Below are 15957 nucleotides of genomic sequence, written 5' to 3' on the forward strand. Positions count from 1 at the left end.
TGCAAGTTGCTTCTGGTGTGAGAGAATTGGCTGTCCACAGAGACGTTGCCCAGGGGATGCCCAGATGTTTTAGCCGGGAGGCTTTTCTCGTGTCCCCACAAGCTAGAGCTGACAGACGGGAGCTCACCCTGTCTTGCGGATTCAAACTGACAACCTTCAGGTCAGCAACCCAAGCTTCAGGTCAGCAGTTCAACCGGCACAATTGCGCCACCATGGCTCCGTGGATGATAATAGAATGGGATGAGTGATTTGCTTTCTCCCTGACTGTGTCTCCCAGCTACGTATAATGATCACCCAATAGGAAACTATAGATCACTGGAAAAGGTAGTCTGTTTCATCCTTAATAGCCTTAAAATATCTTACTCCTTATGAGACTTTTTACTAAACCTGGAGTTAGAGAATTAGGGGAGGGCTTAGGTTGTAGCAAGCGTTTTTTCTACACTGTATGCTGGGGAAAATCTTCTCTCCAAGAGTATCCTGGAGTGAGTAGCATGACTCTGTAGATGTTCTTTTTTCTACAGTTTTTCTTTGTATTTTCATATGCATGCATTTGTGTGTGAATTGCTAAATTTGTTGTTCTAACTGCAAAACAACCCCACTTCAGTATTTAGGGCTTTGGGGTGAAGGTTCACATTCAACTGACCCTATTGTACATGATATATACAGACTCTGTTTTCTATATTAAACATTACTTTTTCTTATGCCATAATATAGTGTGATCAATCCAGAAGCAGCTTTTAATATGGAAAAAATCCTAAAAACACCAAATCCTGTTGGGGAAAAATGGAATGCTATAGGCACAAAGGAGGCATCCAATTATAGAGAGGGTCTAAATCCTCTGAAAGAAGCAGAACCCCACTTAATTTTGGAAGCTGAACCTTGAAGGAATACCGAGTGCTCTAGGCTCTGTTTCAAAGGAAGGAACTGGCAAAACCACCTCTGAAGATTCCTAATCTAAGAAAGCCCTATGAAATTCATGAGCATAAATTATCTGGCAACTTAGACAAACCTAATTGTACAGGTGAATCATTTCCTTCCTATCCTCATCTGCTAATGGATTTTATTGCTTTTGTCAGGGTGTAATTCTTTTTTCCCAGAAGGAAGAGGGAGGTTCAACTGATGCTATTTTCCAGACCAGCAGGAGGTCCTTGCTCTTCTCAAAACAGTGCTTCTGCCTAAGGTATTTTTATTTTTTTATTTTTAGTGTTTTTGTTTTTTTCATAACCTGACAGAAAGCTGATTGGAGGGTTGTTGTATGTCTTTTGGGCTGTGTGGCCATGTTCCAGAAGTATCCAGAAGTCACTCCCTGGACTCTCCACAGATATATATTTTTTCCTTTCCTTGCCTAGTTTATCCATGCCTCACAACTTCTGAGGATGCCTGCCATAGATGTGGGCGAAACGTCAGGAGAGAATACTTCTGGAACATGGCCACACAGCCTGAAAGACATACAACAACCCTGTGATCCTGGCCATTAAAGCCTTCAACAACACAGAAAGCTGATTCTTCACTGTTTGACTAATTTAAGAACATAAGAGGCATATGAAATCAGATCAAGATTTTCACTAGTTGGGTAGTTGGGCTGTATGGCCATGTTCCAGGAGCATTCTCTCCTGACGTTTCATCCATATCTATGGCAGCCATCCTCAGAGGAAACCAAGCAAGGGAGGTTTATATATCTGTGGAAGGTCCAGGGTGGGAGAAAGAATTCTTGTCTGTTGGAGGCAGGTGTGAATGTTGTAATTAATCACCTTGATTAGCATTAATGGCCTTGCCAGCTTCATTCCTGCCTGAGGGGGATCCTTTGTTCTGAGGTGTTAGCTGCCCCTGATTGATTTATGTCTGTAATTCCTCTGTTTTCAGAATGTTGCTCCTTATTCTCCTTATTTATTGTTCTGATTTTGGAGTTTTTTTAATACTGGTAGCCAGATTTTGTTCATTTTCATGGTTTCCTCCTTTCTGTTGAAATTGTCCATATGCCTGTGGATTTCAATGGCTTCTCTGTGTAGTCTGACATGGTGGTTGTAAGAGTGGTTCAGCATTTCTGTGTTCTCAAATAATATGCTGTGTCCAAGTTGGTTCATCAAGTGCTCTGCTATGGCTGACTTCTCTGGTTGAGTTAGCCTGCAGTGCCTTTCATGTTCCTTGATTCGTGTTTGGGCAATGCTGCGTTTGGTGGCCCCTATGTACACAGCTGCTTTCCTCTAGTATTTTCAATTGTGTCAGAAGCAACTTGATAAGTCGCTTCTGGTGTGAGAGAATTGGCTATTTACAGAGATGTTGCCCAGAGGACAACAGAGGCTTCTTTCATGATCCTGCAAGTTAGAGCTGACAGACAAGAGCTCACCTCATCTCCCAGATTTCAACCGGCAACCTTCCGGTCAGCAACCCAACGTTCAGGTCAGCAGTCCAGCTATTCCTTGCTATGCTGGTGCATCAAGCTCCTGTTAAAGGAAACCTACCCAACATCTTTGAAATGTTTATACAGGCAGTCCCTGAGTTACAAACATGCGACTTACAAATGACTCATAGTTGAGAACAGGGTTGATGGATCAGGAAGTGAGAGAAATCTACCCCTATTTACTTTTGAAAGAGTTATTATTGGGAAAAGGTGTCTCTACTGAAGCTTTGTCACCAATCTTTGTTTCAACAAATATGTTTCCACAACAAGCCAAATTTTTCAAAATCCAGTTATTACATGGACAGAAAGGGAGGTGAGATTTTCCGAACTGGGGCACAGACAGCAAAACAAATGCCACTGAGTTGTCAACCCTTCCCTATGTTCTCCAAAGCTGTAAAAATTGGTTGGAGTTGCACTTAAAAATGTACCTGTTCCAACTTACAAATTCAACTTAAGAATAAACCTACAGAACCTATCTTGTTCATAACATGGGAACTGCCGGTATTCCGTCCTCAATACTGCTAGGGATTATTTTTCCACAAGTAGTTGCTGAATCAACTTTTTACCAGCAATGTAGATGTCAAAGCACCTCTCATAAGTTAATGTCACTGTGTCATTGGCAAAAATATGTACTGTCAATGAGTTAGCAAAGCTCTGGCTCTCCCCCACTTTCTACTTTTTACCTGCAGGTTTTAGCCATGTGGTTCTATCTGGCTGTCCTATTGGGGTTTTACTTCTTTCGCCGATGGTACCGAGAGAGACAGATTGTGGAGAATCTAACAGAGAAATATGTCTTCATCACCGGTTGTGATTCCGGCTTTGGGAACCAGCTTGCCAGGCAGTTGGATACTCGGGGCCTGAGGGTTTTGGCAGCTTGTCTCACCCAGAAAGGGGCAGAGGATTTGAAGAGGTTGACATCGGACCGATTGAAAACTATTATTTTGGATATCACCATCACAGAGAATGTAGCGGCAGCAGCGAAATGGGTGAAACAATGTGTTGGCAACAAAGGTACAGTAGGGGACTTCCTACTGCTGTTTTAGAAATGGAAGAGTTTTGTAAAGCTTATTTTACTTCTGAATTATGACAGTGTAAAACACACACCTTATAATTGGATGAGCCAACCAAGATTCCATCATCTTTCTTGATCAGTATGTGCATATATCCAAAACAAACTGAAGTTTCATGAGCTTTCATGTCATAGCTAATTTGAAAACATCATTAGGAAGCCATCTCTTAACAATGGAACATTTCAGCCTTGTCTTGTTTCCCTCCTTTGGTCAGTAATTCCTCCGTCATTTTGAGGTTCCATCATATGGCATTTGCTTTCCGTTGATCCCCTTAAATTTAGTTAATACATCTTCTCAACTGTATTTAGTTTAACATCACATACAAAAACAGATGTTTTACTAGATAACTAGCATTTTCTCTCCCCCAATCAAAACTGTTGCTTTAGTTCTCAAGAAATAATGAGAGACAACCAGGTGAGCAAAATCTAATCATGATTGATTGTCACTAAATATATACACACTGTGTTATTGGCTGATTAATCTGATTTATTTGAGAGCCACAAACTAGGATCCTTGTTTTAGACCAGTGGTTCTCAACCTGTGGGTCCCCAAGTGTTTTGGCCTACAACTCCCAGAAATCCCAGCCAGTTGACCAGCCATTAGGATTTCTGGGTGTTGAAGGCCAAAACATCTGGGGACCCACAGGTTGAGAACTACTGTTTTAGATCTTAGAATATGTCATTCCTTACACGTCTTAATCATAAGTTTGGTTCAGGAACTCCTGATTCAAACTCTTAGGTTGGATCTACATTGCCATATAATTCAATTTGAACTGCATTATATGGTTAGTGTGGAGCCCCCGGTGGCGCAGCGTGTTAAAGAGCTGAGCTTCTGAACTTGCGGACCAAATGGTCACAGGTTCAAATCTGGGAGTGGAGTGAGCATCCACTGTTAGCCCCAGCTTCTGCCAACCTAGCAGTTTGAAAACATGCAAATGTGAGTAGATCAATAGGTACTGCTCCAGCGGGAAGGTAACGGCGCTCCATGCAGTCATGCTGGCCACATGACTTAGGAGGTGTTTACAGACAATGCCAGCTCTTCGACTTAGAAATGGAGATGAACACCTACCCCCAGAGTCGGACATGGCTGGATTTAAAGTCAGAGGAAAACCTTTACCTTTGCCTATATGGTCATTGTAAACTCATACAATACAGTTCAATGCAGTTTGAGCTGCATTACACTGACTATATACCAAGACACTTCAAACTGCATTATTTGGCAGAGTAGATCCAGCCTGAGATGAAGATTAAAAATTCGAATCAATTTGTTTTTATATTTTCTTATACTTAATGTTCTCTGTGCAGTGGAGTAGACAGTTAACTGGATGTCATAGGAAAAAATTATTGGCCTCTTCAGAGTAGAATACTTATCCCGGAATATTAGAAAACATTTGACAGAATTACAGTTTATGCAGTCAAACTTGCAAAAGCTATAAAAATGAAACAAATTTAAAAATCAGTCCTGAACAGGGCAATTCTGTCTTGCAGGTCTCTGGGGCTTGGTAAACAATGCTGGCATTGGTGATCCATCAGGTCCCAACGAATGGCTGACCAAAGATGATTTTGCAAAGGTGATCAATGTCAACCTGTTTGGCTTGATTGATGTGACTCTACACATGCTGCCCCTGGTGAGAGCAGCCAGAGGAAGAGTGGTCAATGTCACCAGCATATTTGGAAGACTGCCATACATCGGAGGAGGCTATTCTCCATCCAAGTATGGTGTGGAAGCCTTCTCTGACAGCCTGAGGTAAAATACTGGCCAGGTAGCTATTAAGTAACAGATCATTCTCCAACTATTTCTCAATTAACATTGAATATCCTGGGCTGTATTGAACATGGGTCTGAACCCAGCTGTTGGTACCAACTATAAGAGATCCTTTATTTTAATAGGAACTTCAAAAGTCATGGAAGGGTCATTTGAATGGGGGTATGTCTGCTGTACCTTTTTCCTTATTGTTATGTTTTTATTTTAAATTAATGGTTTTAGCAGGGTGGCAAACCTATTTTCTTCCACTGTTTTATCATCAGGCTTTTATTTGCATCTTAATTTGACATTCTTGCAAACCAGCTTGGCTCCCATGTCAGCAGAAATAGAAGATACACATTAAACAAACCAGCAAACAAAGTTAACACCGATACCAGTTTAACTGTTGGAATTGGTCTGCTCTACATGGAATTAAAATTATACTGAAGTAGAACATCTTTCTCTTGCTTAGTTGTTGTTGCTTTATACTTTCAAGGCATTTCTGAGTCATGGCAATCTTCAGGTGAACCTATCATGGGGTTTTCTTGGCCAAATTTGTTGAGAGGAGGGTTAGCTTTACCTTCCTTTGAGAAATTATGACAGGCCCAAGGCACCAAGTGTGTTTCCATGCCCGAGCAGGGATTCAAACCCTAGTCTTCAGAGTTTTACTCACAGTCCAACACTCAAAGCCTTTCACCACACTGGCTCTATAGGACTGGCCAGAAACACTCCAAAATCCCAATCGGGATCCTTTGCTTGTTAATACTCTTCTTTTGCAGATAAATCAGGGCCAGCTCTGTCATCCCTCCCTTCCTCCCTCTAATGCACTGCTTCTTAAATTGTAGGTCCCAACCCCAAATCATGTCTTCTTAACTCAATGTTAGGGTCACAAAAATTTGGCAACAATTAAAGTTTTCTGAATGCCACTCTTTTTGCACAAATCTGTTAACAACAACAGGCAGTGTGTAGTGAACTCTGCAGAAAAATCTTCAGCTACACTTCACCAAAAGGAAAATAGGCCTGCTTAGCAAGTCTTTCAAATGCTGATTAATTTTCAGTAAATGTTTGGGTTTTATACATATTTTATACACTTATATACTTGGAGTCATATAAAAACTTATTGAGCTAAAAGGGGTTGCAAAGGGGAAAGGTTTAAGAAGTCCTGCTCTAAGGCACATTCAAACTTACATACAGTACAAGTTGAGTATCCCTTATCTAGAATTCTTAAAGCCAAAATTTTTCTGCATTCCAGATTTTTTTCAGATTTTCGAATACTTCCATATACATTATGCTACTCAAAATTAAACATGACATTCATTTCTGTTACATACACAACTTATACACATAGCCTGAAGGTAATTTTATGCACAATATTTTAATAACTTTGAGCATGAAACAAAATGTGTGTACACTGAGCCATCAGAAAACAAGGGTGTCACTGTCATAGCAATGCTTTTGACATGAAATAAATAAATAACTGTCATAGCCACCCACATGGACAATTTTGGATTATTTTTTTAGTACAGTATTTTGGATTTTGAAACTCCTGATAAAGAATGCTCAACCTGTAGTAGCAACCTCAACCGCAATACTCCCTCTGCTGGAAATAAAAAAAGTATCAACACATATAACAGGGGCAGGCAATAAATGAGCACATAGAAAAATGCATTTTGTGTTTTCTCTTATACTCGTCACTATGGAGCTATGCACAGTTATAGCAGCTTGATCCCACTTTAATTGCCATGGCTCCAACCTGTAGAATTTTATCATTCTCAGTCTAGACCTATGATTTCATCACATGAAAATGGGGAAAAGCAGAGGGAACCACATCTTTCGTTCCCTGCCATCAGGTCCCATGCCTTTCTTGTTCAGGGATGGCTGCCATTGAAAGTATGCTTTGGGCACAGCTTTGGGGAACATGCTGGCTGGAGGAGACTAATGGTCCTTCCAGATAGACCCTATATCCCAGGATCTGGCAGTACGGACTCATATAATCCAGTTTAAAGCAGAGCCCCCAGTAGCACAACAGATTAAATTACTGAGCTGCTGAACTTGCTAACCGAAAGGAGGTTTGAATCCAGAGAGCAGGGTGAGCTCCCGCTGTCAGCCCCAACCAACCTAGCAGTTCAAAAACATGCAAATGTGAGTAGATCAATAGGTCTAGTGGGAATCAATAGGTCTGGTGGGTAGGTAACAGCGCTCCATGCAGTCATGCCAGCCACATGACCTTGGAGGTGTTTATGGACAACGCTGACTCTTTGGCTTAGAAATGGAAATGAGCACCAACCCCCAGAGTTGGACATGACTGGACTTAATGACAGAGGAAAACCTTTACTTTTATCATTACTGGAAGGGCCCTAAGATTTATCATCTATAAAGTGACTTTTCCAAACACCGGTTGGGACTGTCTAGAGCCAGTGTGATGACCACAATTCTATACACGTATACATTAGCACTAAATTCCTACAAACACAAAAAAAACTCTTCCAGGCTGATCTAAAGAAATACGAATTCTCCAAACCGATATAAAGAAGTGTGCTTGAATTTTGCCAATTGTTGTTGCCTCCACATTCTTTCGAGATGGGGCTGTTTTTAGTAATTTATTGGACCTCCACTAAGGTGGTTCCAAATATATGTTTAAAAATTCTAGTTCTATGAGGAATTGGCAAATTTTATCATCAGTGTTTTTGGAATAATTATAGTGCTAAAGTGCCATTTCTGATTAGCACATTCATTCTACCAAAAACTATCCCAAAAAGATATTGTTGGGATGTTTTTTAGGAGAGAAAAAAAAGAGAACAGCAACAAATACTGCAACTTTCCAATGCATTTACTTGTCTGGAGGAGCCCACTTGTGGTCTCAAGTGTGTAACTGCATTTCAATCATTTTGTTCCATTTCAGGCGAGAGCTCCATTCCTTTGGGGTCCAACTCAGCATTATTGAACCTGGTGCTTTCAGCACACCTCTTCTCAAATCCATAGAAGAGAAGTTCCGAGAAACATGGAGCCGGGTGCCTTCTGACATCAAAGAACTCTATGGGGAGCAGTACTTGGAGAAATGTAAGTCCTGAAAACATTGTTCCATATGCTTAGTGGACTGTAATGTTCTGAGCAGTAAACTCCAGCTGCTTTCTCACCCCTCATGTGCAACCACTCTGCTTGATGCCAGAATGTGTTCCCATAGCCAGTTAGTGGCTTGGGAAGTAGACCATGGCCAGTCCCATTGCATTCCCAGATGAGAGACTGCTCAGCACAAAACATGCTCAACACATATAGTTTGCATGTACATATTATGACTGGAATGGCTCCTGGATTGTGATTTTGGATTGTGTAATTTTAATATTTGGTTTTAATGTTTAGATGTTTTTATCTTTATGGTTTTAATGTGCATGTTTGTTTTACTTGTATGTTTGTTTATACGACATTGAATTGTTGACAACTTGTAAGCCGCTCTGAGTCCAATTCAGGATGAGAAGGGTGGGGTATAAATATAGTAAATAAATAGAATAAATAAATAAATACATAGTAGATTTTATCGATAATGTTGGAAAAAATTATACACCACAACTGACATCTGTAAATTAGGTTGGCCTCTTTATGGATTCAGATCCAAGCATTGATCACCCCGCCTATTGGCTAATGAGTCCAACCCTCATGTTGGAGTCCCATGGAATAATGGGAGAGGATCACAGTAGCAGCCACCCGCCCCACATGATTTCCCACCACCAGGGGGTGCTGGTGATGGCATCAGCCCTGCAAGTGTCCTTTCCAGATCCAGGACCTATGCCAAACAGCCTCTGCAAGTTGTCACAAGTACAAAAATTACCATGAAAACAATCCACTACTCAAATCCCCCAAAAAAGCCATATACAAAGGGCAGGTGGGCGGGACACTGGTCAATCTCCAACGGTTGAATTCCATGAAGTGTTGCACCTCAGCACTGGTTCACCTTGCTCCAACACAGAAACTCCACCACAGCAGGCTTGAGTTTTTTTAGTTTATTGAAGAAAGATAGCAAAATGTAATAAAAAACAGTAAAGAAAGTAAAATCCAATTGCAAGTGCAATCCTTAAATGCAGATCAATGATTTCGTAATTATTAGTCCAGAGTCCCAAAAATAACACAATAGATCCAAGATAACATGAATACACGAGCTTCAAAAGTAATCCAAACACAGATTCTAGGCATGAGACGAGGCTTGAACCGAAAGCATGACAAGAGATGATTATCCAAAAGTGAGGTTGCTCTGACTGGAATCTTTCCCAAATTACATCTCTTTTAACCCTCCTTGCAAGACATAAACACATTCCTGTGCACTCTTGTTTCTCCACATCTGCCTGCAATCCTCACAGAGTGACAGAGGCCTGATCTCAACTTTAATCTGGAATCCCTTTCTAACAAGCATTCATCCCCCCCCCCCCCTCACTGCCATCTGAGCTTTGTTGACAATTCTCAGACTCCTGTAGAAAGTCATCCTTATCTTTGCTCAACTGAGAACTTTCCACATTCCCTTCCGTCTGTTTTCCCAAGCCATCCTCAGCTCCCGAATCCACCTGCCTTTCTGAGTCAACAACATTCCGTGGGACAAACTGTGGCTCCACATTTCCTGGAACAAACTGCTGTTTCCCAAATCCCCTTTCGTCATCATCAGACTGAACCACAACATGAAGCTCCTCACCGCATAGTTACTAAGTTCCCCTTAGTAATCTATGGATGTGAGAGCTGGATCATAAAGAAGGCTGAGAGAAGGAAGATAGACGCTGTTGAACTGTGGTGTTGGAGGAAAATTCTGAGAGTGCCTTGGACCACAAGAAGATCCAACCAGTCCATCCTCCAGGAAATAATGCCCAACTGCTCACTGGAGGGAAGGATACTAGAGTCAAAGATGAAGTACTTTGGCCACATCATGAGGAGACAGGAAAGCTTGGAGAAGATAATGATGCTGGGGAAAATGGAAGGAAAAAGGAAGAGGGGCTGACCAAGGGCAAGATGGATGGATGGTATCCTTGAAGGGACTGGCTTGACCTTGAAGGAACTGGGGGTGCCCATGGCCGACAGGGAGCTCTGGTGTAGGCTGGTCCATGAGGTCACGAAGAGTCAAAAACGACTGAGTGAATAAACAGCAACAACCTCACTGTATATACTCTCTAGCCTGACCAGAGTGAAAACACACAAACAGAACAGCCAAGAACCCCAGTCAGGCCACCCGGCCAATTAATTTTAACCCCATGGTTTAAACTGATTGGCTGCCTCTCCCTTGTGTGCCATGCAGTGCCATGAAGGCATGGGGGAAGCCTTCCAGCCAGCCATGAGGATGGGGAGCACTCTGGCAGCTTCACTCATTGCCAAGCAGTGAGTTGCATAGCCCTGTTTCTGCAGCTGAGGACTTAATTCTCTTGTACCTTCAGCAAAAACCAGAGATGGGTTGGGAGGAACTGTGACATCTTCTATACCAGTGGTTCTCAACCTGTGGATCCTCAGATGTTTTGGCCTTCAGCTCCCAGAAATCCTAACAGCTGATAAATTGGCTGGGATTTCTGGGAGTTGTAGGCCAAAACACCTGGGGACCACAGGTTGAGAACCACTGTTCTATATGTTCTTGGCTGCATAACCATTGCTGGAAGCTACAGCTGACACACTCCCCCAACTACGAGTTAGCCATAGTGGCACATTCTGACAACAAACAGAATGCCTACATGGGGTGGGGGTGGGATGGGATTTCTTGAAAAGTTACTCAATGTCTTAGTTGCAAAAACCTTTAAAAACACATGTAGGCACATCAGAAATTCCATTCTCCATCGCCAACTTTGCATATATGTACATCACTATCCAGAAATGGAAACGGCAAGAAATAAAAAGGTTTACTAGCTCCTAGCCTTCCCACTGAAATCTTATTCTTGAAGTACCATAGATATCTCAAGATTTCACAGCCCATTCCTGAATTTTCACTGAGGAATATTCAAAAGCTGTCTTGACAGCCTTTGACTATGAAAATATGCAAGCTGCCTTCCGTCATCTGGGTCTAACTTTTTCTTTTATTTCTGTTTTTTTCCACACAGTGTGCAAAATATGCCAACGTATCAACAAGGATGCCAGCCAGAACCTCTCTCTTGTTACTGACTCCATAGAGCATGCCTTGACCTCTTGCTACCCTCGCACACGCTACGCTGCAGGCTGGGATGCAAAGCTCTTCTATATTCCACTTTCCTACATGCCAACCTCACTGACAGACTATATGCTGACTTGCTTTATGCCAGAGCCAGCACAGGCAGTGTAAATGAGTGTATTATGCAAGGCCCTTGTAAAATGAGCTTCACCATCTCCCAAATCAGCCAAGAAGTTGTATAGATGGGGCACAACTTCCAGTTAGGCTAATGAGGTATAACCTCAGTCATGATGTGACCCAAAGATTTGTCAGTTGAATTTCTTTTTCCCTGTCAGTTCTGAATTATTGACCCATCTTGGAACTGACATGATATAGCCATTTACTTCTGCAGGTGAAACTGAATTTCTCACTTCCGCAACCTGAACAGGCCAGTGAGAGAGAAGGAATTTTTATGTAAGAAGGTTTATGGACCAAAACAGCATTACAGCTGTGAAGTTAGGCTGCCAGTTAAAACCTAGAATAAATTGTTTGGAGAGATTGCTAAACAAATCTCTTACTGTAAACTTATGCAATGTTTTAGTGGTATGTACATCCATAGTTTTCAGCTTTATGTGTATATGTCCATTGTCTTGAACTTGTATCACTTCTGTTCTTCCTGCTGTTTGATAGATCACATAGCAGCTGATGGTAGAGCTAATAACAGGTGAAACTTGGGCAACCAAGACTACACACAAACTATAGGTAAAGGTTTTCCCCGACATTAAGTCTAGTCGTGTCCGATTCTTGTGGTTGGTGCTCATCTCCATTTCTAAGCTGAAGAGCTGGCGTTGTTCATAGACATCTCCAAGGTCATGTGGCCGGCATGACTGCATGAAGTGTCATTACCCTCCTGCTGGACCGGTACCTACTGATCTACTCACATTTGCATGTTTTTGAACTACTAGGTTGGCAGAAGTTGGGGCTAACAGTGGGAGCTCACCGGATTTGAAATGCCTACCTTTCAGTCAGCAAGTTCAGCAACTCAGTGGTTTAACCCAGTGCGCCACCAGGGACTCACACAAAATATAGAACTCCAAAAAGAACAACAGAACAAAACTGCATCTACTAAAAATAAATTATACACACACACAGAATGCATACATACCAATTTATCACAAACTAACAGATATGACAAATACTGGTATGTAATGTACCACCATTACATACCAGGAGCCCCAGTGGTGAAGTGCGTTAAAGCACTGAGCTGGAGACTGAAAGGTCCCAGGTTCAATCCCCGGGAGCGGCGGGAGGGGCCGCTGTTAGCTCCAGCTCCTGCCAACCTAGCAGTTCGAAAACATGCCAATGTGAGTAGATCAATAGGTACCGCTCCGGTGGGAAGGTAACGGCACTCCATGCAGTCATGCCGGCCACATGACCTTGGAGGCATCTACGGACAACGCCGGCTCTTCAACTTAGAAATGGAGATGAGCACCAACCCCCAGAGTCAGACATGACTGGACTTAACGTCAGGGGAAAACCTTTACCTTTTTAATGTACCACCAACAAAATAGACCTGCTCAGTCAGTGTGGAAAGGACCACTATCCATGTAAGCTGGAATATAAATTCCCTATTTCTATTTAAAACAGTTCTAGTAATTGATAATTGAAATTATTCTACATTTAATAATTTTGTCCAGCTTTCCAAGAAAAAAGGTACATTTCTTCTCAACACAGAATCATCTGAAATAGTGCACTGTGGTTTAAAGGGCTCTCAGTTTTAAACAGGCAATCCCCAAATTACGAACAAGATAGGATCTGTAGGTTTGTTCTTAAGTTTTTATTGTGTATGGAATTGCAATTGTGGACATTTTAACTCCCCCTCTCATATCCCCACTACCACCTTTTGATGTATTAAAACTTGTCCACACCAATTGTTAGAATATGCCAGGGTACAGACAAGCTTCACCTTGATTGTCCCCAAATTTTACCCCATCCAATATTCTTCCCAATTTTTCCTCCATCCAATATTCTTCTTCTTCAGAAGTGTGGGTGTCAGATGTTGACCAGCCAAAGTAGAGGTTGATTGCCATAGATGAAGAATAATTATGCAAGATCATGTGCTAATGCAATGGAAATCAAAGCAAAATGTTTGACTTTGAACATGCCACAAAACAAGCATGACAGCAGCATTCACACACATCAAAGGTCAACTTCTGAAGGGTTTGGGGACTCTTTGTTCATTGGATCTACCAAGACCAGAGGAAGTGCGGTTTTCATTAAAGTATTTTTAGAAGTATACACCCATGGCAGGAGGAGTAATGCATTTTGTAAAAATGAAACTGGAAATAATGATATATTTTGTAAAAACTAACTGTGGAACTGCACTTACCGTATGTTATCATCATATACTATTTGAAATTGCAAATATTGACAGACCAAGGACTTTTGTTGGGTGAAAGAGCAGAGGCTAGTAGGCTGAGCTGTTATGTTTTCTGTTACTGGTCCCCCTTCCCCTTCCATGTGTTACCAACTGTTGCAAAGAAACAGCTTCCTTCTTCACATCAAGCTTTGGCGGGACATAGTTGTCTTACTCCTGGGTTATGACACCACCTGATTTATAAGTCACCTTGGAGAGTGTTCGTTTTATGGCATTGTAAACCTAGAAAAACAGTCTGGGTCTGTGAGAGGATTATGGTGGGCATGTAGAAATGAAACTAATCTGAGCCATGAGCCTATCAGCATGAAAGCATGTACTTTTTAGATGCCAAACCAGATCCTGAGAATGTTAATTACTGGCTTTCAGTTGGTTTTTTTTCCAGTTATGCTAATATTAGTTGTCTTGTGGTCCCCTGCGCCACAACCATTTATTGGACAACCTGAAGAGCTACCAATTATGCAACTAGTTGTACTATTGGAGCCTGTATTTATACTCAGTTCGCACCCTATTACATAGTTTAGAAATAAATTCCCTGTTTTACAACAGTATTTGTGACAATTGAATGCCACCATCAGATAGGACCACAACACTTACCTTCTAACTAGAGCTTGTTGGCGCTGGATTTTCATACACTTTAGACCAGTGGTTCTCAACCTGTGGGTCCCCAGATGTTTTGACCTTCAACTCCCAGAAATCCTAACAGCTGGTAAACTGGCTGGGATTTCTGAGAGCTGTAGGCCAAAATACCCAGAACCCACAGGTTGAAAACCACTGCTTTAGACGTAAGAAGCCAGCTGAGCACAGTGCTAATTGACAGTGTATTACTACCCCAATTGCACTCCTCTCTAAAATGCAAGTACAGTAGAGTCTCATTTATCCAAGCTAAACAGGCCAGCAGAAGCGTGGATAAGCGAATAGCTTGGATAATAAGGAGGGATTAAGGAAAAGCCTATTAAACATCAAATTAGGTTATGATTTTACAAATTAAGCACCAAAACATCATGTTACACAACAAATTTGACAGAAAAAGTAGTTCAATAAGCAATAATGTTATGTTGTAATTACTGTATTTACAAATTTAGCACCAAAATATCACAATATATTGAAAACATTGACTACAAAAATGGCTTGGATTATCCAGAGGCTTGGATAAGCGAGGCTTGGATAAGTGAGACTCTACTGTATGTTAAAATACTGTTGTTTCTTATTCATATTAAGCAATGGGTTTACATATAACTGAATACATCTGTATGTGACACTTCTTTAAAAAGTAGAAATAGAACTGGACCTTAATAAACCAAACAGATTGCTGATTCAACATTTGGATTCCTGACCAATCCATATGGAAAATACATTTAGAAGACAAGGGGCTGGTAAACTGGCTGGGATTTCTGGGAGTTGTAGGCCAAAAACATCTGGGAACCACAGGTTGAGAACCACTGTTATAGAATTATAGATTTGAAGGTATCCTATGGGCTATTGAGTCCAAGCCTTCAATTTGTGCCAGATCTCCAGCTAGAACAGTGATTCTCAACCTGTGGGTCCCCAGATGTTTTGCCTTCAACTCTCAGAAATCCTAACACCTGGTAAACTGGCTGGGATTTCTGGGAGTTGTAGGGCAAAACACCTGAGGACCCACAGGTTGCAAACCACTGAGCTAGAACATCTTTATCGCGTAGCTGTCTAACATCATCTCATATTCACCTCAAACCAATTTTACAAGAATTTTTGGGCTGTTCCTTTCTATACACAGGAAACCACTGTTAATAGACTACATAATAGAGTTTCTTTCAGCGTCATCAGTGGTGCAATAGATCAAAAGTGCTTCTGCAACAAATTTGGGAGAATACATATTGTTGTGGGCATCACTTCCCTCTGGTTCACTTCCCAGTCAATTTCCAGCAAGGAAACAAAGATAACATTTTGGCTGTAAAGCAAAACTTCCCACATTTGCTTTTTTTCTAACTGCACAGTGTCAGAGTTTATTCCTGGCACACTTAAGAATTTCCTTTGTTGCACAAGCATCTCCATACTGTTTTCAATACTTCCAATTTGTTTTGTTTTATTTTATTTATTTATTTATTCATTCATTCATTCATTCATTCATTTATTTATTTATTTATTTATTTGGCAGCTTCTGCAAGCCCCTGCACTCCAAAACAGGATTTGACACAAAAATGCACACTTCCCTTTCAGAATACAGTAATGAGGAAAAAGCAGG

At 41.3% G+C, this 15957-nt stretch overlaps 1 protein-coding gene across 2 annotated transcripts; it reads left to right on the top strand.

Moving 5' to 3' along the window:
- Window positions 1-652: 652 nt before the first annotated feature.
- On the top strand, window positions 653-11894 carry LOC100564372 (retinol dehydrogenase 16). Of its 2 annotated transcripts, XM_003216961.4 has the most exons (5): window positions 653-1180; window positions 3091-3412; window positions 4959-5217; window positions 8117-8274; window positions 11274-11894. In XM_003216961.4, exons 2-5 carry the CDS (start codon window positions 3100-3102, stop codon window positions 11489-11491), a joined length of 948 nt encoding a protein of 315 aa, XP_003217009.1. In that variant the 5' UTR covers window positions 653-1180; window positions 3091-3099; the 3' UTR covers window positions 11492-11894. The 2 variants fall into 2 exon arrangements, with proteins under 2 accessions (XP_003217009.1, XP_062826952.1); XM_062970882.1 differs by lacking the exon at window positions 653-1180 and having other exon boundaries at window positions 1505-3412.
- The last annotated feature ends 4063 nt before the right edge of the window (window positions 11895-15957 follow it).

Source organism: Anolis carolinensis, chromosome 2, assembly GCF_035594765.1.
Source record: "Anolis carolinensis isolate JA03-04 chromosome 2, rAnoCar3.1.pri, whole genome shotgun sequence".
Lineage (NCBI taxonomy): Eukaryota > Metazoa > Chordata > Lepidosauria > Squamata > Dactyloidae > Anolis > Anolis carolinensis.